The sequence below is a fragment of the Egretta garzetta genome, unplaced genomic scaffold (genome assembly GCF_000687185.1).
Source record: "Egretta garzetta isolate BGI_Z169 unplaced genomic scaffold, ASM68718v1 scaffold69, whole genome shotgun sequence".
Classification (NCBI taxonomy): Eukaryota; Metazoa; Chordata; class Aves; order Pelecaniformes; family Ardeidae; genus Egretta; species Egretta garzetta.
In genome coordinates this window covers 3,479,574-3,502,333 of record NW_009260790.1, presented here as the reverse complement: position 1 = coordinate 3,502,333, position 22,760 = coordinate 3,479,574, and the positions used below count along the sequence as shown (strand labels likewise).

Below are 22,760 nucleotides of genomic sequence, written 5' to 3'. Positions count from 1 at the left end.
CCCATCAAAAATTAAAAAAGGGGGGGGGAGGGGGAGGTAGAATGCGAGGGGACGGTGGCTCCCGCGGCCTGTGGAGAGGAGGAGGAAAACAAAATCTCTGTAAATAACCCCCGCGCCATGGCGAGGATCGTCCGCAGAGGGCTGGCGGCGTGGACGGACCTGCGGGGAGACCTGCCGGAGCGGAGGAAAATAACAATAATAATGACTAAAAATAAACTACAAAAGGACGGAGGAGCGGCGTGTCGGAGCTGGGCTTTCTTCACGGAGTGGATTTCATGCTGAGGAGGGTGCGCGGTGCCTCGGAGGCAGCCCTGAGCCTGGCCATCTTGCTTCTCCATTGCTTGACTTTTTAAAAAAAAATATTCGATGTTTGGATTTTTTTTTATTTCCCTCCCTTTTTACTGAGTTTTTCTCCATCTGGAGCCACCCCGGCCTTGAGGATGCTGCGCGCGTGTGTGTGTCCCCTCGAGGTGCAGCCAACGGTGGGAACCGAAGCGCCTGCAGCTGCAAAAACGTGACTCAAAATCACCCAAACCCACGAAGAAAACACCTCGCTCCCGGAGCCCTCCACGCGGGAAGCACTCTGGACTCCTCGTTATACTGTTTGGGTTTTTTTTATCTTCCCCCTCCCTTTTTTTTGTTGCATAGATTAATCCTGCTCATAAGGAAGTAGTAGCTGTTTGCATGGTTGTATTTTTTTTTTTTTTTTTCTCCTCCCTTCGTCTTTTCGTGTGGGGAGGAGGAGGAGGCTTCTTCCCCCACTGCCCTCAGCAACACGTTTTTCCTCGGGAAATGCACAAAGTTGGTGCCTGGCACCCCACACTGGAAGCTTTTTTGGTTTTTTAAGGGGGGAAAAAAAGAAGGTAACGAACCCAGCGTGGCTGCTCAGCTCATGGTTGTTTTACACACCCCCCCTCCTCCAAAGGAAAAAAAAATGGATTTTGAAGCTTCCTTTAATCTTCCTGCGTTGGAAAAATGACGGAGCGTCCTTAATAATGAGTCACCATGGGAAAAATAGATGCGGTGACACCGAGGGGGGGCAAGGAAGGTCCCCGGGCTCTGCCTCAGCTCCTGCTCCCTTGCCGGGGCCTGGGGGGGCCTCGTGTCTCCCCTCCCTGGTGGCAGAGCGACCCCGGCCAGCGCGGGTGCTGCCGACTGGTCTCTAAAATGGCGGCAGGGCCCCGGAGCAGGGGTCACCCTGGGGGTGCGGGGGGAAACCCCCGGGGGTCTCCTTCATCCTCCCGGCCTGAGCTGCTGCAGCAGCAGGAGTAAAAACCCCATCTCGGCATCATCAGCACACAGAAATTGCCCTGTTTTAATTGAGCTTCGCCGTTTTGTTTTCTCCCCTGAGCCCCAGAATCGCCACTTCGTGGGTGCCAGCGCGTGGGATGGTGGTTGGGCATTCAAGGTGGTTTGTCTTGTCCGTTGGTCCAGGTTACGTGACCCAGCGTTTGTGTACAAAGGCAGGGTTTTGGGGGGAAAGCAAACCCGCTCCGGGGTCAGCTGTTTAATTCCAGGCATAGCTAGCTGAAGGAATAGCCACTCAAAAGTGGAAATTTGACATTCCTGGGTCTTATTTTGTCCAGTCCTTCTCCTTTTGTAAGATGTATTAAAGCAGGAAAAAAGTTGCTATGGTGCTGTTGCTTGGAGATGGATGGGAAAAAAATGGCAGGTGCTGAATTGTTAATTACCTTTTTTTGGTTGTTTTTACCTTCCTGAGTTTGAATCGGAGCTTTGGGAAGGAGATTTGCAGCCAGGCAACCCCTCCTTCCTTATTTCTGTAATTTCTTGCTCTTTTTCTAAACTGATTTTTAACCGGGATTTATGTGTTTTGGGTGAGGCTGATCTCATGCCAGTAAACACGGTTAAAATACGTTTCAAAACATTTGGCTCTGGGTGCAGGTACTAATGCACAGGGGGAAATGACACACTATGGATTGGGGATGGAGACACCTAAATATTTGGGGCTGTAGAAGGGGTAAAGCAGTGTACACTGAGTCGGGTTTCAGGCTGGATGTATAGGTGCTGTAGGTGGACAATGGAGCAAGGCTTCCTTTGTATGCTTGGTGCTCGCCTGGGGGAAGGGACATGTTACACAAGGATTGCACAGCGTGGTGGGAATATCCGGAGGGAAGGCGGCTGCCTGAGCATGGAGGTGGGATGTGGAAGGTTCCCTCCTTGGAAAGGATGATTTAGTTGTGGAGAGAAAGTCTTTTAGGATGGAGCTGGGCTTGGCGAAACCCAGTTCCCACCCATCCCCCAGCCTGAGAATAGGATGAAGAGCGTGCGGAGAGGCTGAGCCATGGCAGCAGGAGGGAGAATTTGGGGAAATATCGTTTAAAATCTCAGCTCTGAGGGCTGGGGAATGGTGTTATCCCTTAAAGCCTCTCTGCAACCCATGGGAGTGTTTGTTTTTCCACTTTGCTTAGGAAATACTGTCATTTCCATATTAAAGCCCATATGCAAGCGGTCTGGCTGTTGCACAGTCTCTGCTGGGGACAAGTTTGAGAAACACAACTATTTTGCTTCTAAAGAAGCAAAAATTAATGGAAGACTCCTAAAACTTAAAACCCAGCTGACTTACTCGATGTGAGGTGTTTGCTGCTTCCCTTCCTCCCCCTTCCATTAACCAGTTACTGTGGGAACCTTACTTGGGTTCGCAGTCTCGCAAGTAATTCTTTTAAGGAAGGGATTAAGATGAAAGACGCGTTTTGCAGAAATTGTGTTTTGTTTTTTCACAAAACACCCTTGATAGGTTTTGTTTAGTGTGAATTGAAATAACGCCTTCCGCTTAGGAATTCTCTCAAGTAAGAGAATGTTGAAGCTGGTCTCAAGAAGTGCTGGCTTATGTGAGCAGTGTTGTTTTTTTTTTTCCTTAAAAGCCCCTTTTTTTAAATCTATTGTCTTGATATTAAAGGGGATTGCAAAAGAATGATTTTCTGTGCGTTTTGACAAGTTGAAATTGTAATGGGCTTTGTTTTGTACACAGATACTCCCTTTTTAAAAACTTCTTTTCTGATGTGCTCTATTTTCTTTCAAATGAGTTATTAAGGCATTCCCGACCACGAAAGCAGTCGGTGCTAGGATTGGAGGTCTGCTGTTACGATGGAACAAGCAATGAATCTGTGTTAGGGTATGGGAGACGAGAGCTCAGCGCTCGGGGAAGCAGTGGTAGCAATCATTTGGGTTCACCTAATTAATGCTGTCTTGACTAGCAGGAAAAAAGTCATTCACCATCATTGAAACAGATGCTCGGCAGCTTGCAGAACAAGGCGACTAAATATAGTAACAGTTGTCCCCAGCACAAGTGCTGGCCTTCCATATTTTTTTTTTCCCCCTGTGTTTTCTTCCAGTTATCTGAAAGAACGTGGCTTTATCCCTTTTATTGGTGTTTTAAAGGGCAAGAGGAGTAAAAGCCTCTTAATTATGAACCATGTGACTTTGGTATGCCATCCCCTATTCTGTGGGGGAATTAAGACATTCAGAGAGGCAACCAAGTTGAGGAGAAGCCCCGGATTTCAGGAAACAAAATGTGCTCCTTTAAAATGGTTAGAAATAAGTTGTGGATCAGAGCAGTCTTGGAGAAGACAAATTAAGGTTTCTCTTGGGAAAATGTGCTTTTCTGGCTTCACCTTGTTCTGATTTCTGTTTTGAGGTGATGCGTAGGATACCTTCAGGAGAAGTGCTTTGCATTTTAAACACAACTGCTCTGAGGAGTTGCTCTGCAAAAAACTGGCATAAGGGCGAGTGCGTGTTTGTTTTCAATGACTTCTAGAAAACATCTGGTCAGTTGACAAGAAATTGTTTTGTCTTGATGGCTGGGAGTGTGAATTCAGCCCGGGAACATGAAATCTCCATGCTTTGTGCTCCGTGGAGTAGAGGGATTTTGGTCAGCTCTGCTACAGATCGTGTGCGGGGCAGAGCGGTTGCGATGGCTGCTGGTGAGCTTGGCCTTGAGCACTGAGAAGAAAAACAACCACAGCTATTCAGGATGATGGCTGCTAGGACAGCACTGTTCCCGGTGCCTTTTTCCCACATATGCCACCAGCAGGTCTCGCAGTGCCTTTCCGCAGGAGCAGGCTTGAGTCGGAAGTAACAGTGCTCCGTTTTTTTCTAGTAAAACTCTCAAATATGTTCCCAGGGTTTTATTGCTTATAATTGAGTAATAGTTCTTGGATATCACTTAGGATGCAAGTATATGGTTATACTGAATCAGCTTTGCATATAGAGATCTCTGTCTAGATGTATTTTTATTTTAGGAAAATACAGAAGTAAGGCTACAGAATGAACTATTCCTGTTTTCTCTCTCGATTTGTATCACTTTCAAGTGATGGTATTTTTGTAGATTGGGTACTAGCCTTTTTAGTTCTGAGAAGCCTTTGAAGGGAGGGGGAAGGTAAAATTTACGCCTGTGCTTTGCTTCAGCAATGTCTAGAGTATTGGGCAGTATCAGGACTTGTTTGTGCTGCGTTTTACAAATACCTCCAGCAAGGTAATCTTAGTTTTGCAGAATATAAAGCCCAAGAAGATGACGGGAGGACATTTGGTTGGGGGATTAGGGCAAGGGGATTAAATTAATTGCCCAGAATCAGAAGGGTAAGAAAGGTGTGGAAGACACATGGCAACTCCTGGTGCCTCGAGTCTCTGTTCCTGGTGAAAGTTGGTCTTGTAGGTTCATCGGTTGCATGACTAATTGGGGAGATGGTGGTGCTGGTTCTGGTGATGGTTCGCACCTTTGCATTCCCCTTGATCTCCTTTAATAATTCTGATCCTGGCCTAGATTCGTCAAGTGCCATAAAGCAGCACAGACATCACCTCCGTGGTGCGCCGGCGGTATTACCGAGCAGTGTTTGTCTGCAGCCACCTACTTCTTCCCCGGAGACTGAGTCACACAGAGGACGGGCTCCTCAACAGTTTAAGATTCATGAATCCTCCGGCTGCTCTGGATTCTGCTCTTTGCATGCACTTGAGGTGGCAGCTTGTTGACGCCATGCTGGCTGAGGAAATGCCTACATAATTATTTCAAAGAAACGTAATGAAAAGCCGTGAAGAGCATGGATTTGGACTAAGCTTCTATTAAGTGTTTTTATACGCTGAGCCCTGCTAGAAAGATAAGTTGATGTTACTTGGTTACAAAATTCTGTCATCTGCCGAGCCTTTCTGGCATTGTTTCTTCCTGAAGTTTCTTCAAAGGTCCTGGATGTGTGTGTTTGTGATTTGATGAGAGCAGCTTCTGTTGTTGTTGCGAGCTGCTCCAAAGTGGCCTTGGCTTTTGGTATTTCTTGTCCTTACTCTAAATTCCTTTGGTGCAATGATAAAGTAATCCCACCGTCCTTTCTTGCGGATTGCGAGAAAGCAGACGCGTGTGTTGAGAGCTTACCAGTCCTTGCGAGGCTTACGCCTCCATTCATCAAGTTAGAACAGGGGGTGAGGAAAGGCTTAAATTTGTTTTGTGATAGCCTTGTTGACTGTTTTTTTTTCCCCTCCTTGCTTTTCATAGGACAGAAAGTCATGTCAAGTTCTCCAGCAAATGACCTTATTGCCGTCTTAAGGTGTGTCCAAAATTAGGTCCTTGTCTTTGCTGAGGGCGAAGAGGCACTAGCTGGCTTTTCATAAAAAAGGAAGTAAATATCCAAATCAGTAGAGGGCAGGTTGCAGATTTTGGATGAGTTGGTGAGTCAGGATGAACCTGGGGCTCCTGGGGAGTTTTGTTTTTGTGAGCTGATGTGTTGCAAGTGCGGGCTGTCTTGCTGTTGTGGTGGTTTCACGCTGTTGTCAGCTTGTCAAGAAGAGGAGGAGTTCCCTTCTGCATATGAAGACGCACCTGAGAAATAACGAATATCAAGTCAAGGTCTTCTGAAGATGTTTGAGAAGGGGTAAAACTGCGGGTCACCCTCTTGGCTGGTTTTAGGCTACTAAAGGTTTCGGGAGAGTTGCTGGCAGACAAGGGTTAAAGTTGTTAAGCTGCTAGTGGGGTGGATGTGTTCTGGGTTTGGTAGCTACCAAAAATAAGCGCTTGTGAGACATTTTGCTTGTGTTTTTTATTAAGTTCAGTGAACTTGCTGAGGTCTGAGAACGCCCTGAAACCAAAGACTGCAAGGGCAAATATTCCTAAACAATGAACTGAGGAATAAACTAGAAAATATGATTACTCTCCATAATAAGATTTTGAGTTTAGCTGCATCTTCAGCATGCCGATTTAGAAATCTCGTGGGAGGAATATGAGCCCGAAGATGGAAATTCACAGTGTACAACCAGCCTTGTGGCTTACCTTTGCACGACTCTTTGTAGTGTTCTGAAGGCTATTTGAACGGTTAATGAAAATCAGACAAAAGCTGTTGTTTTTCTTTGGTTTTTTTTTTTTTTTTTTTTTTTTTTTTTAACTCAGGCACTAGTGTTTCCCACCTTGCATGCACTGTGGTAGTGCAGGAAGTTTCGCCTTTTTGTCTGCCCGGTGAGTAAGGGCAGCTTTGGTCTCCTTGAGTTGGAAAAACCATCTCCAGCGCTGTTCTGCAGGAATACGTTAAGATGTGATGACTTCTGTATGATGAATAAAACGCAGCAACTGCCTTGGTTTCTGCATTTCCATAGTTATTGTTTAACCTACTAACACTCTGTAATCGTCCCGTGCAATCTGTAAAACCCTGCAGTGTGAAGATAACATCCTTTAATAAAAGAATAAACATTGTTACAGACTTTTTATAAATATACCAGGATATATTCCAGGGCCTGTTGCAATCTGATCTGTTAGCAGGATAGGATATGAAGGCAGCGTCTCTGAATTCGGTTGAAACAACATCCTTCTTGGGATGGATTTTTCGGAAGTGTGTTCTGTAGGGTTGCATGTGGCTGGCTCTGTACTATAGTTTGTATATTTGTGCCTTGTCCAAGGTCCAAGCGTTCATGGTGACTTGGGTGAGAATGCAGCAGAATTTGGATGTGAAAGGAACATCAATTTTCCGCTCAGACAGACTAATCATGGGAGAAGAGCAGCAGCCTGTCTTAATGACCGCTTTCTGTTTAAAGACTCGGGCATCTTTTAAGAACAAAAGGGAGCTTTTTTGCTTCCTTTCTCTTCCTCTTTTTAATTAAGCTTAGCATCATAAAATTGAAAGGACTTTTTTTTTTTTTTAAAAAGCACACTTAGATCTGAAGCATGAGCTTTCAAATCTGATCAAAATGCCCTGAATGTGCTCTCATCTCAACACTGAAAAGCCAGATAAGTCCAAACATCTCTGGAAGGAGTGTGACTAGGTGGTCTGCACCCCTGTCTGTTTGATACTGATGGATATGGTGCTGGACCTGTGTGTGTGCTCCTCTTGGATATCCCTCTATAAGAGCTCCCATCTCTTTTGTTATCCCTGATGTGGTAGGAAATCAGAGCTGGCTTCAAACCAAAGTCCTTGTCACAAAGGTCGTCAGGTACCTAATGCAAGCTGGGTTTGAAGTGATCTTTTAGCTCAATAAAAAAAAACTACTGCCAGATTGTAATTTTTTTTTTTTTTTTTTTTTTTTTTTTTAGCGCGTAGTGAATCACCTTCAGTTTTTCTCCAGGTACAGAACTGAGCTGGTTGTGTTTTCTGTCCCTGGGATTCTCTGAGAGTAACTTAATGTCCCTGTTGCAGATTTCCCCAACTGCGGCATACGTGTCTTTGGTGAGATGCTTGTCGCTTCCGCGTGGCACAAAGCACTGAGCTGTGGTCCATCTGCTCTTGCCGCTGGTGTGAATACCTCCCATCCTCATTAGTAGTGACGGCTGCCAAAAAGGACATAGAGGCTTATTTAAATGGTCCCTCTTTAGGCTCTCTGTGGCAGCTGCGGGTGACCTGTAATAGTTAATAGGGCAAAATAAGAAAAATAAATTGCCAAGTTGTATGTTTAAAGTAGTTGTCTTTGTAGGAAAAAAAGTCTTCCGGCCTCATTAGCATCCTGACTGTGAGGAGAATAAAAGCTCAGGATGGATAAATATCTCCCTTGTATACGTAATCAACATCTGATTTAATTTAGGGGATCTGTGCTTGTATGTGTGAGACACTGCTCTTGGAAAGCCAGCTAAACACGCACCTAGGCAGCTAACAATCCACACAGTAACCTCGTTGTAATCAAAGTCTAAATAAACCTTTGGTCTTTTTCCTGACTCTAAAGCGACTTGTTGGAAGTACGAGTAGCAGAGAAGCTCTGCTACATTTAAAAAAATAAAAATGGTTTTAACACTGATGTTGTAGATGATACGCTGGTTGCGGGCACAGTGAGATACGCCAGTTTTTGGCAGCAGCTGAGCTCAGGAAGCATCTCTTCCTCCACATCCATTCAGAGATTACAGTCCCGCGGTTCTGCTGGCAATTCATGCTCTTGCCTAGCTCGTGTCAGACTAATTTTTGAAAAGAAGCATTTAAAGGTGAAGCTGCTCACTGAAAGGGCATAAAATTAGGAAGCAGCTTCCCTGGTGGTTACGGTGCTGCACGCGATTGTGCTGTGGGTGGGATGCATACGTGGCTGATCCTTAAACCGCAGGAGGAGCCCCGTAGGGCTGGTAGTGACCATCCACCTTGAGATACGGGTCTGCTGAATTCTTCGGTATGGTGAGGCCTCCTTTAGGTCAGCTCGTAAAACTGAGGCGAGCAACATCACCCGTCATTGCGGTGAAATTCAAGCTAGCCTGTTTTCAGCTTGGCTTTGCAAAACCTTGACTTTGACTTGCATCAAAAGGAAAGCCACTAAAATCTGGCCGGCTCAGGAGCTTAGTTGTGGAAAGTTTTAAGCTCTTGCTTATGGAGAAACTGCCTAGAGCACAGGTAGTCACTGCAGACAAAACACCTGAGTGTGTGCCTGGATTTTACCGGCCGCTTGTCGGCTGGGAATATTAGTTTCCTTGGGCTGACACCTGGCTCACGCCAAGTATTGCGCTGCCAGTTGGTTTAGTCCCAAGAACAAGCACTTTCTCTGAGGTGATGGTAGCGGTGAGTCACGAACCAGCGCAATAACATTGGCACATCTGTATTTGGGTGACGGGCTGGTGTGGCAGGACGGGAGCGGCTGGCCAGCTTAAATACCGGGCTTTGTGGAGGAGGCTGGACAGGCTGGGAACGGACTCTTTTTTCAGGGTGGTGGGACTTCTTTTTCCTGCCTGGTTTTGAGATCGTGCCCTCTTAGGACTGGGTGAGCTTTTGGGGTTGGGACTTGAATATGTCTGTGAGTCCTTGGATCCAAAATGAATGTCAAGTTGTCAAACCTGTTGGCTGAATCGCAGATGGTCACTTGTTCAAACTGAGTTGTGGTTTGAGGGGGGGAAAAATCCATCCAGTCACTTGGGATGGTCTAAGAGACAGCTAAACTTTATTTTCTTCTTAAACAACACTTTCTGGAAAATGTACAAAACCTTGGAAAAGAGGTTATAAAGTTTGTGTTTGACTAGAGAAGTAGGAACTGGTGAGCACCAAGACTTAAAAAGCCTTAAGATGATACATATTGTAAGTACTCTGCAGCATGGCAGGGAGACCATAATGTTATGACTCTGCATTTTCCTCCATCTGCTGCCGAATACATGCAAAGCAGGGCTTGGAGAAGCAAAACTGAGATGGGGAATTACCCTTTCATGTAAGAATGAAAAACTTGATTAATCAAGAGATTCCCCTACAGTTGCGATGCAGCACGTTCTCAAATTCGAATCCAAACAAATCCTAACATCAGTCATACAGAAGAACAGGCTTGAGCAATTCCTCTGCAGAAAGCGTTTAATGTAGCCTATCACCACCGGTATTTTTGAAGCAAATCTGCAGATTATGCTTTAAGCTGGAAGAAAAAATGCCCTGGAGATGGAATTCAGCAGCTCTGTGTCTAGCATGTAGTAACGTGATACTGTGCATCTGCGTAGGTTGGAGGATAAAGAATCGCAGCACATCATACTTGATACAATACAGATGAACAGGCAGAGTTTCTACAATTTTTGTAACCTTTTCGGGCTTCTATGAACAGTTGTATTTACTCTCATCTGCTTGGAGAGCAAGATTGATGTTATCTTGCCATGCATCTATATCTTCCCTAATCAATTCTGAAGCTGTTAGCCCGTTTCGAGGGCAGAGGGGGTACTTGTCAGTCTCAGAGATACGACGTTCCTTTGAGTTTTGTGAAAACAAGCAGTTTTAATAGAGGAGAGAGACCTGATTAGCGGCCCCATGGAGAGAAAAGCTGCAGCGAGAGTGCAACCCTTATTAGACATTAAAGAATCCACATGGGAGAGAGGTGTTCCTGACCGTGGGAAAAGCTGCAGTGGGAACTGGCAGTTATTGGACGCCGGAGAATTCGACCTCAAGACATGCATCCATAAGAAATGAGTCTTCATTATTTCTGCTCACAAAGCTGCTTTGATTTCTTTTTTTTTTTTAATAATGTATATACCAATAAGCCCTGCTATGGATGCTTCTCCTTAATTGTGCAGAAGTGACAACTAGGAAAAGTTCCTTAATAACAGAGCTTCTGCCTCTTTTCTGGCTGGCTGCGGTGGCCATGCGAACAAGAAACTTGTATCATTCAGCTACGTTTACGCAGCTTTAACTCGGTCATTTTGTGTTAAGCCTTTCATTACAGTTCAGTCAAGATTTGCCTTCTGACTGCAGCCTGCGGACGGTCTGATGCAATGACGGCGCAGGCAGCGGAACTGCTGACTTGGGCGAGGATATTAAATGCAGCCCAGCTAGATGTTGCTGAGGTCAAGCTTTTTTTTTTTTTTTTTAATTCATACAGCTTTGTGTGATCCCAGTGTCCAAAGAATGGCTGGCTTCGTCTTCCCCTCTGTCGGCTTCATCAGGTGGAAATGCTGCTTGGACTCCTTTTGAATGCTGTTTCACGTTGAGGGGGTTTGCAGTGACACTGATCTCTCTCTCAAGGAACGGGTGTATCTATACTCAAGTTTCACCTGATGCGTATGCACTAGAACAGCTTACCTGTGGCAAAATCTTTTGGTTTGGTTGCGGAAAAAAATCCTGCTGTGTTGACTGTTGGAAGAAGTAGTTGCTACCAACGGTAGCAACCGCGGTTTTAAATATTCTGTTTCTTCCCTTTCTGGTGGTACATAATAATTTCATTTGTATATTAAGACCTCAGCAGTATCCAATCAGTGACTTCGCAATAAAGACATAAATAAAATGTCTTAATTGGGAATCAGTCTTACTTTGTGTCTTAAAATGGAGCATTCAGCTGAGCTGTAAAGCAAGAAGTGAGCGCTCATTTCAGCACAGAGTTATCTACCGGACTATCTGATACGTCGAGCGTGTTGCTCTTAAATAGCAGAGGTATCAGAAGTATCGGTGAATGTGCCTATGCTAGCTTTTAATTTCCTACTTTGTCATCTTGTAGGGAGGGATTACGAGTGTAGACAAAGCCCTGGCTGTTTTCGGTGCGTGGCAGGAACACGTGCTGTATCTCATTAACAAAACCCTTGTTTGTAGTCGGGGTTGGGAGATTTCCCGTCAAGTGCTGTTGGGAGCTAAAGGGAGCTGCAAAGTCCAGGAGTGGTCTGGGTTCAAGTGATTTGGGCGGCGTGGCAGGAGGGGAGAGGTTGAGGACAACATCATGTTGAGGACTCATCCCAGTCTCATAAGCCATCTGGCTGAGCTCCCTAACCTGGTTGATGGTTTCTGTGCCTGAATTCTGAGGTTTCCCTGAAGATCTTTATTGCTAGGAGGAGAGCTGTGGAGAATGCCCCAAAGAACGTTGTTTTTCTCCCCCCAAAGGTCGCAGAGCCAATAAAGATCACTCTGAACAGGTTTTAAAGCATCTCAGATCGCAATCTAGAAAATTATGGGAGCTCGCTAATTAGGGCATGTTTCTGAATCATTGCTGTCACAAGGTCTGTTCTCTTCACAGCTTGAAAACCAGCGCTCCTTGTGATACGACGAGCTTTTATTTTGCCTAGCGTTGGGGAGGTAAAGGTTTTCAAAGCCTTGCATCACGTGGATTTATTGCTTGCTGATGAGCTTTCCTCCTCAGGATCATCCAGAACGCTATCCCAGCCGCTCGCGATGGCTTATTGTTGTAGAAACAGCAATTTTGTGCCGAGAAAGGTAGAATTAGAGAGGTATTTAATTAGTTTTATTTTTAGCCGTCTTTAACACAATGTAGCAGCTGGAGATAAGGAGAGCCAATACCATACATTGCGTCTCCTCTAGAGGCTGCTGGAAGTGCTCCATACATTGCTGGCAGCCTTTGTGCTGGTACCCTCCTCGTCCCCGTGGGTTTTGTCACTTAAACCTATTTCTTCAGAAAATCGGGAGAAGATCAGGTGTTTGGAGGAGTGTTACAAAATGGTGCAGCCGGGCTTTTCGAAGGGAGGTGTGTGTAAGTATAGCAGCTAAATATTCACGGTATTTTCAGTGCAGTCCTGAATAGCCAGTTTTCCATTTTCAAGCTGTAACTGAAATGCCTGTGCGTCAACATGAGGGATTTCTGGTGTCCTGAGCGTTCTGCTCTGCCAGCCCCGTGCAGAGTGTGGTCTGGTGCCCTTGGGAACGAAGGCTCCTGCCTTCAGCCCTCAGTAAAGAGACGTCGTTGTTTGTAGGAAAAACTGCTTTGGTCTCCTCAAAGCGCAGCTGCTAGTGAAGGCCAGCGGCCGCGTGTATGTTGCCATATTTGTCATTAAGTGTTTGAGATATCGTTTGACAAATTCTCTGGAGTTGAGTGACAGTGCTACAGAGACAAGCGATTGTGGCTTATCAGGTGGCAGCTCCCCACAGTTGTTAAAGTGGCTTTTAAGTGTAGTTTTCCAGGACTTTGGAATTCCACTTGTTGTTTCGATCAAGATACATTTCAATTAACTTGCATTATTTGTATGCCAGCCCTGTGCGCAAGCTTCTTTATGGTCTGTCTGCAGGTTTGCTGTCACACACCAGTTGCTGTATTTATGAAAGAGCCCAAACCCAGTGATGCAGTCTGGGTGCTTTTGAGTACCTTTGGTTTAGATCCCTTTATTCTTCTGTATCTGTAAGCTCTCAGGCCTTCCTTCCGTGCTAGTCACATTTTTCTAAAAAAGAAAAAAAAAAAAAAATGTAGAAGTATATAGATGTTTTTCGTGGCAAGTAAAGTATGTGGCTGTAATGAATACGAAGCATGGAACATGGTGGTATGTAATTTTCTCAGGCCAAGCATGTTATAACTATTGCATGGTATATTTTATTTATTATAGTAATGACCTCATTATGATCAATTACAGTGCCTCACTCCTCACAAACGCCTGTGTAAAGACCCATGTCCCTTTGCATTTCTGGCTTGGGAACTTGGGACAGCTGCGAATATGAAACTGGTTTTGCTGATGGTATGGGTGGGAGAGTCACTGGGCAGTTCGTGTTGTGAGTTGGTGATACTGGTGTGTACCTCGGAGTGGGATTCTTTCAGGATAGCTGTCACCATGGCTTGGTGTCCTGCTGCTGGTGAGGCTGCAGCACAGTGGGGTTCACTGCTCTTCTGGCCTGTTACTTTGTGTATTAATGGATGGGAAGTAGAAGCATGTACGATTGCGGTGGGCCAAGTTCTTGAAATGGATGTCCATGATAGCAGAAAACCCCAGAACTGATGTTAACGGAGTTCAACAGATGTCGGCAACCTGGCTAAAAACCCCTACGGAGCTGGTGATGGCAATCTCCATCATGGCAGCTTTAGTATTTGCACATCTTGCATTTCCCTGTATCTGGAGCAGATCTGCTTCGTGCAGGGGGAAATACAGGACGGGAGTCACCCCTAGCATGGGGTATTGGACTGACCTGGAGTTAGGAGTAAGAAGAAGAGATGCAGACATATGGAGAAGTATTATTTCAGGTCACATTATTTTGTTATGAAATAACAACCAAGTGAGAGGAATGTGATTGGCCAAGAAGAGCTTCAAGCTGTGCGAGCGTTTTACTGAATAATGCAGGCCAGGGCCTGCCTGGGTTGTATAATAACGGAGGAGGAAGGAGTTCGAGCGTGGCACGGAAAAAATCATCTCTGCTTTTCAGATGGCTAAAGATACCTGGCTTTAGTCAAAGTGAATTCAAGTGGATATGAAATATTCAATGTCCTGCTGTATCGGGATGTCTTGTCAAATCATGCTCTTAATGAGCGGTGCAGAAACAAGTACAAAAAAACTGTGGTGTTATTTTTGATCTTGCAATGTGTCTCACATTTAGTACTATCTGGAGCGGAACATTGTGCCTACTTCTAAATAAAAATAGGAAGGTTTTGTAGACTGGGATGTAGCTGACCTTCAGAAGCCTGTAGTAATGAAACTGATTGGGTATAAAAGGTCTTCACAAGCTCGGGGCGAGACCAACATGAGAAATAAGGAGGGGATAGGGTTTAAAGTGGGATTCGGTTTAAATTAAAAAAGCAAATCTCCCTGATTTCGACCTAGCGTTTCCCATCGTGTCTGTATCATCCTGTAAAGATCGTAATCAGTTTATAAAATACTGCAGCTAAATGGTGACATTTGCTTACTAAACATTTGCTGGCCAACTTCTAGTCCATCCTTTGTTTAAAATGTTTTTGCTTGGGAATGGCAGAGACTGCAGAAAAAATTAATGTTTGGAGCAAGCACCCGAGGTGAAATGGGTTAATTAGAAAGGGAGAGGCGAGGGTGCCGATACCCTGTGCAGTGAAGGTTGTAGGGTGAGGGGTGACTTTGGCTGTGTTAGGGTGACACGTCCCCCCTGGGGAGGAGGAACCAGCCTGGCCCCGCATTGGCGGAGGCTGCGTTTCCCAACCCGGCTCCACTGTCTGCCGGTACAGGGGGAAGAGCTGGGGAGGAGGAAGGGCTGGAGTGTGAGTGAAACATGCCGAGCAGCCATGCCAAGAGCCCAGAGACATTTCAGCTGCTTGATTATAGAGGTGCTTTGATCTACAGTGAATAAACCGATAATGCTTAAATTATGAATTCCTTTTCTTTGTCTGAAAAGCTGGATTAGCGTGGCTTTGTGATTATCGAGCAACTTTTTTTTTTTTCTTTCTTTCTGGAAGGGCTGCTAGATCTGTGTTTACAGCTGGGTGCTGCGATCGTGCTGTGCTGGTGGAGGGGCTCGGTGACATAACAGCTCTCCCACGTCCTTGTCTCCACTTCTGGTTGAACTGTAAACCCCACTGAAAATACGGCCTCGGCCACCTTCATTACAGTACGGAGCTAACGATTAATCGGCGAGAGTTGCAGACGGGAAGAGGCACCAAAAAGCCTTGTTTTTGTTAGGTCTGCGGATTCAGAGCTGAGCAAACGCACCTCTTTGTTTTCTGTTCGGTCTGCCAGTGATTGTGAAACAGCCTTCTTGGAAAAGGCTGATGCACAGGTATAAAGATAGGAGGCAAAGGTTGAGAGAAGCCGCTCTGCGAACATTACCAAAGGTCGCGGCGATGCCTTCCCTTCTTGTCCTTTGTCCCCTCTTCCCAGCCCTCGGGATCTGGACAAAGGTTGCTCCTCGGAGTACGGTCGCCTCCATCTTGCCTTTAACGTGCGATCCGCGTAACGAAACGCGGCGTTATTGCCGCCTCTTCTCCCCTGGCCCTCTGGAAATTACCGGGTTTTTTTTCTTTTTTCTTGTCATGTATTATTCTGCTGCAGTAAACCCGTCTGGTGATGCAGCACTGCAGATCTCCCCTCCTCTCCCCTCAATGCCGTCCTCCTCCTCCTCCTCCTCCTCCTCCTGGCAGCATCTGCCAAGACGGGAGCAGCTCGGAGAGACGCCAACGGGTGGGGCTGGGTCGGATCACCAGACAGATTAATCTTCACGGTGGGGGACCGAAGGATGTGTGTAATCGCAGGACCACGTTGGGGCAAGGAAAATGCAAACCTTCCTCTCCCAGCAGCTGTCCTTGAATACTCAGGGGGCTCGGCAAGGGTACAGTGCAGGACACCAAAGCGCAGTGTATATTTATGTATCTGGATAACAGATTAAATCCTGCTGCCTCCAAGTGGGGTGATTTAGGACCGTGGTTGCAGTGGAGTACAGTAGTAGCCTCCCTCATCCGTTTCCAATTTAGGAAAAAAAAAAAATAATTTTTTTTTAGTTAATGGCAACCAAAGTACACTTTTCCCAATATAAAAATTAAGCTCTGGCTGCAGGAGTTGTGCGATCGCTGGCTGATTTTGTTCGTACACGGGGAGCATGTTACGTCGCTGTTCTGTATATTCTGTGCTTTCTGGGCAGCATTAGCTCAAATATTTGAACATTTTACCACGTTGCTGGATCTCCTGTAGCAAAAGAAAAATAATTGAGGTCTGTGTGTGTGTTACAACAACACGTACATGTTACGATTTCAAGAATGAGGAATTAAAAGAATTGTCAGGATGGTGAGTGGGAGAAGTCCTTGGGAGACCATTTCTCATGTAGCAGGCCGGCAGCGCTTCATATTGAGTAGGCTGTGACTGCTGTAAGAAAGGTCAATTAGGATTTCAGGTTTTTTGAGTAGTGCTAAGACATTTTTTTTTTTTTCTCTCCCCTGAAGATTGTAGATGAAGTATGGGCTTGTGTTGCCAGAAGACCAATGTGTAAACAGTGAGGAAAAGGGAAGTACATATTCTAACCACTCGCTTCTGTAACTACATTATCTAGAAGAAAAACTCACTGGGTGTGAGAGTTCGAGCACCCTGTCCCGTTACCTCTTTTCCTTTGCTGTCTATACAGAACCGGCGCTGAAATGCATGCTAGAGGGTGATGCTAGCCAGGATGCCTAATGGGTTTGTCATATTTTTTGTCATGTTCATTCATGGCATGAACACAAATGGGCTCTTTCCTGTTTTCCTTCCCCCTTCTTCCTTTCCTCTTTCTTCTCTCCTTACAGGTGCCATATCCAACTTGCCATTTTTTTCCCGGTACAAGTTTTATGAACCATATCCTTTACTTTTCTGGTCTTCCCAAATTTTGCCTTCAAGGCAAGGTAACTTCACCCAGCCTCGGCAGAGTGCAAACTTCGAGATATAGCTTTCCTGCAGCACCATTCGCCGTTACTTGTTCCTTGCAGCTTTTAATCAGAATAAAAAAATGACCAGTGCATCAGTTTGGTACCACAGGTTAGGAAACTCCCAAGAATTAAACATCACCATGCTGTACCCATGAGTACAAAGGCAGCTTAGAGGCAAGAATGCGTCCTATAGACGAACTTGCCTTTTTAGGCCTAACTTTTACTGACTTGAAAGATGCTCTTGTTTGTGCACATATTCCTCAATGGACAGCGTATTCAGTGGAGTATAAACCAGAGGAAAATAAGATCTAAATGCAAACCAGATTCTATATAAAGTATAGTGAGTTGGGTTGGAATGAGAAGCCAGCGGTCAGTGACGCAGGTTTTCAGATCGTATTTAAGAATTAGTCATCCAATAACAATGATGAAATTTTAAGGTATACTGAAAGCCATGCATAAAATGGAGTCGTGAGCAGGTTCTGACAGCGTTTGCTCCTCAGACAGGCCATTGTACGAGCCTTTCCCTACACATACAGCTGAAAACAGCTTTTCTTGTTTAAGATCTGCTTACATCTGTTCAGCATTGCGCTGCCTTTGTGAATAGAAAATTTTTTGCAATAATTCTTAATCGAGTTTACAAATACTTCTTGATTAGTTTTTTATTTGTGTGTTCCTTTTCCCATTTATCAGTGCATTCAAAAATATGCTTTTTGCCTCTCTTTGTCATGGATTACAACTGTAGTTAAAGCCTTTACCTGTTGTGCTTCATCTCCTGGCTGAGAGAATGAGCAACCAAAACGCGACCTGCAGTTCTCTGCTGCTTTAAAACATTGCTGTGTTTGTACTTTCCATTTTATCCTTTCTGCTACGAGTTGATGCAAGTTATTGAAAAACATTTTGACACTATGTTTTCTTCTGTGCACAAACATGTTTGGGGGTGTTTTTGTTGTTGGGGTTTTTTTTTGTTTGTTTTGGTTTTTTTTTACATAGACATTTACTCACCCGTAAGTGCCCATGTTGCAATTACTTAATTTAACAGACACTAAGTAGGGTGGCGTCACATTCCTGTCAGCGTTCCTCGGCGTGCCTGTTGTGCAGCCTGGTCCGCAGGGAGGAGGTTGTAAAGTTGAACCCCTGAAGTGCCCCGGTCTCAGGGTGCCTGTGTTGGCCACGCTTCACAAGCATCCTGCGAGGCTGTTGTAAAGAAATGGGTTTGAGATCAGGAATGAGGAGGAGAATGAAGACTCTTGTCTTAACGCTGAATGGATTAAATATAGATCGGAGTAGTGGAATTGCTGTGTCAAGGTCATTATTTTCTTAAGAAAATTGCTGGGATGTCGTTATTTTTACTTGTTGTGACACAGTTTGGGTTTAATTATGTCTTGCTCCTCAGATTAGAACTGAGAAGGGCTGCTCTAATGGTGAATACCTTTCTGTTTCTTCAGCTGCTGTTGCTCTGTTGTTATAAAAAGGGCGATCTCGTGGTAGGCTAACCAAAAGAGAGGAGTTTTGAACATAATGATGGAAAGTTTAAATGGCTTTTTCCCCTCTACAAATGGCTTTTCCCCTCTTTTTCAAAACGCGTCTTCCAACCTCTGCCGTGCTTTGAGATTGATTTTCCTGCCGTATGGGAAGGGCAAAGGGTTTAAAACTAGTGTTGATTTTGCAGGAGGCAATGTTATTAAATGTGGTCTTTCTCTACCAGCAGTAATACATGTGCTCTGCTCTGCTTTTCTTCCAGATATGGACGTGTCGAAAGTGTCAAAATACTCCCTAAGAGGGGGTCAGAAGGCGGAGTGGCAGCGTTTGTGGATTTTGTGGACATCAAAAGTGCACAGAAGGCACACAACTCTGTCAACAAAATGGGAGATAGAGACCTACGGACGGATTATAATGAACCAGGAACCATTCCCAGTGCTGCTCGGGGATTGGATGATACAGTTTCCATAGCATCTCGTAGTAGAGAGGTTTCTGGGTTCAGAGGAGGTGGGGGGGGGCCCACTTACGGCCCCCCACCATCGCTTCATGCACGGGAAGGACGTTATGAGCGGAGACTTGATGGGTAAGTTCCAAGGTTTCTCTAGGCAGGTATTTTGTATTTGATATGGTGAGAAACACAAACTCATATCTAGGGCCCCCAGATGGATTTAAAATTTTGGGAATTATCTATGTTTCCTATTTTGGGTTGGAAACGGAAGTGATTTCTATCCCAGTGGCTGGTACCTTGTGGATCCATAGAGGATGTTTTCTGCAGCTGGTTGGATATCTACACTTGAAATAAGGTGGTTTTAAGATGGAAGATTTCCTGTGGCCAGCATCGATATTGGAGTTATTCTTTTCTAGAAGTAATGATTCCATTTCTTGGATAATATTAAGGCCTTGCTCGGATGTATCCCTGCTGCCAGATGGAGCTATCTTACTCTACAACATGTTGGTGAAGTTCTCTGTGGAGTATCTTCGGAATACTAGAACCTAAAATTCTGTGAAAGCTTGATGCCTAGTTCTCAGTTCTCACTGTACGCAGTTGGTATGTTAATTGGATTGTCACCACAAAATTCCTAGTAGACTTTAATGATGCAGCCCTTTGGATTCTACAGACAACACTTAGCCATGGAAATAACGCTTGGATGGAGAAGACCGAAGGCAGCTTGTGATGTTTCCATTTTGGATCTACATAATTTCCAAGTTATTGGGATTATTCTTTCTGATGGTATTGGCAAAAAGAAAAGATGGACATTACTAAATTTTGGAAATTATAGTGTTTTTTTTTTAATGCTGGGATAAGAACTACTGCCTTGAATTTATTGGATGGTATACAGTCAAGACGCCAGTAGCCATGGGGAGTGGATTACTATCTAGTCTCTTAAAAAGCTCTTTGCTACTCCACATTAAACATACTTTAGTTTTAAGGATGTGGCGCTAATACCAGTTTGTGGATACGCCAGTGAGAAATGACTGGGCTGGATGGTTACAAAGGCGGCTAGAGGATGCCTGCTGGCCAGCAGTGATGAGCGCCCTCGTGCATTGGGTGATCTTCTACCAGCTGCTTGATTCAGACATAGGGCTGGAAATTAAAATAACGGATCTGTTTAAGTGCCTACTGTCTCAAGAAAGAAGTCTGGGGGTTTCAGAGTTATGGTTTCAGTCTGGGACTACTTCCTTCCAGTGGAATTTTTTTTTTTGTCTTGTCACTAAGATTTTTTTTTTTTTTTCCTTGTTGGTTCATCTAAAATATCATTTGACACCCTTGCCCATTAAGAAGGTGGATTACCCCTGTAAGAGGGGCCAAAATTGGGGAAGTTATGTTCACAATTCTCTCCCTAGATTTAATTGGGAATATAGGTCGTGTTTCCACACTTGGAAAAGGTTGGTATGTCCTGCCCTGTGTATATTAGCCCCTCTCCTAACCCAAGTCAAACCCTCTCTTTCCACTAACTCCAGTAGTACTTAGTACTAATAGATAAATCAAAAAAGCACTGTAGCCATTAGATTTTCAGCTCTGCTAGCTCCTCTGTCTGTCTTCTGTGTCCTTTTCATGGATAAGGACTTTGTTCTTTTATGTCAGCTATATAGCAGTAACCCTCTAGAAAATACTGCTTTTTCTCTTACCTCATTAAATCGGCTTTCACTGATTAACACTCTGTAGGATGCTAAATGCAATCATTTATAAAATTGTTGATCTTGGTCCTTCAAAAGGGGGAAAAAAAGAGAGACGTGTTTCTGTGCCAGATCCTGAAATACCTTCTCAAAATGCCATTGTTGCCAGCAAGAGATAATGCAAATAGAAAGGCAACAATGAATTTCAAGCAGATATATAAGTTAATGACATTCTGTTGCATTGGTTAGGTAGTTTCTTATATATAATTTGAGAGGAAAAATGCAGGCAAAACATGAGCTAGCTCTGTAGAAAGCTTGAAAATGAGTTATATAGAGGGTGAATATGTTTAGAGAATTAAGGATCTAGTGATTCATTGGAGAAGGAATGGAACTTCCTGAGGTGCTAATCAAAAAAGATTCAAATCCCATTTTCGGTTTATAAAAGATACTTGAAATATTTCTGCCATTTTAAATAGAAGACAGACCCGTGATGCAGGAGAGGAGGAGGAAGCACAAGGCAGAATTGGGTTATTGGGATTCAGGGTATTGAAGTCACTAATAATTGATTCTGAAGGAAGAAGCAGAAAGAGAAGGCTGGAAAAAAAAAAAGGTTGAAATGTCCTTCATAAGATGGATAATTAAATTTTTAAATTAACTTTGGCTACCCTATATTTAGAATTTTGCAAGCATTTTTTTAAACATTCAACATAATCATTTTTGATCTTTCATTTTGCGGACGTAACTTAGACAAACAGTCCTGCTACTTGTCTAAATTAGACTACTAAACTATTTGTAATGTTCTTTTAACTTTATCTGTCAGTTTTACTATCTCTTCATTGGAGAGATCACACTAACTTCCTTAGAATGTAGAGCCTTTCTCAATTGACATGCAAAATGCCGGAATTACTGAAACAAACCAGACCGTAGCTACATGAAAGTAGTGTGCTTGTGAAGATAGAAATTCTGTGATTGCAGTAATGATAGCAGTCTCAACAGACAAAAACACCTACTGAAAAATTTAATTTATACTCTTTGCCTAGGGTCTTAGTATCTTTTTGGGGCCTGCACCCTTGCAGTTTAGGTATTCTGACATGAATAATCAAGATGTTTCTTGAGGGTGTGTAGCTTTGATGAGAATCGAGTGTAGCAGTCTGATAAAAGCAAAATTCCCTCTAAGAGGATGAAATATTTTAGAACAGCAACAAGAAAACCCCTGATTTTCTGGGCCTTCTCTATGGGTTATGCTACCCCTTTTGAAAGCAGCTTCTTACCTCTGGGTCATGCTTTGCACGGAGGCTTTCATGGCTACAGCCCAATTTGCAATGCCATTTTTGCAGAAGGGTAATTAGAAGAGCTCCAGTAATTACCAAATTCCAGAAAAAATTTTGAAGCTCTTAAGCAAAAATGGAGGGGAGAAAAAAAAAAGTTAATTATGATGTCTGCAAACATGAATTTTTTCTCATTTACTGAATTTAAAAGACAAATTTAAAAAAAACAAACGTAACTTTAATGAGGATTCTGCACTGGAAAGCAGTACTTTTTTCCTGTGCAGGCAGGATGCTGGTCATGAAAGCCCGATATTGTGATTAAAATGAAATGATTGCTCAGCTTTATCATGTACAAATATAACTTTGGAGTCAAGTAAAATGTTTTTAAGTTTGTCAGTGTTCGCTTGATAGGTTATCGCTGTTTAGTGGAGAAGCAGTCGCAAAAATAAGTTCAGTGCTGACGTGAATGTTTGCATGATTTGCTTTTAGTTGTGCTTGCTTTCATCGTTCTGATGAAATATTTTTCCCCCTTCCTAAATGCAGGGCTTCAGATAACAGGGAGCGTGCTTATGAACATAGTGCCTATGGACACCATGAGCGGGGGACGGGAGGATTTGATCGGACGAGACATTACGATCAGGATTACTATAGAGATCCTCGAGAGCGGACTTTACAGCACGGGCTCTATTACACTTCTCGGAGTCGAAGTCCAAACCGTTTTGATGCTCACGACCCCCGTTATGAACCTAGGGCCCGGGAGCAGTTTACATTGCCCAGTGTGGTACACAGGGATATCTACAGGGATGATATTACACGGGAGGTACGAGGCCGAAGGCCAGAGAGGAATTACCAGCACAGCAGGAGTCGGTCACCGCATTCGTCCCAGTCCAGGACGCAGTCCCCACAGAGGCTGGCCAGCCAGGCGTCCAGACCCACCCGCTCCCCCCGCGGCAGGGGGACCCGGGGCAGAACTTTCAG

General features: G+C 44.3%; 1 protein-coding gene across 1 annotated transcript in view; it reads left to right on the top strand.

The window, feature by feature from the left end:
- The first annotated feature begins 117 nt into the window (after positions 1-117).
- Positions 118-22,760, top strand: part of SPEN (spen family transcriptional repressor) — a 66,891-nt gene continuing 44,248 nt past the window's right edge. The window contains 3 exon segments of the mRNA XM_035901876.1: positions 118-173; positions 18,659-18,979; positions 22,326-22,736. Coding sequence (XP_035757769.1) covers positions 118-173; positions 18,659-18,979; positions 22,326-22,736 — 788 coding nt within the window.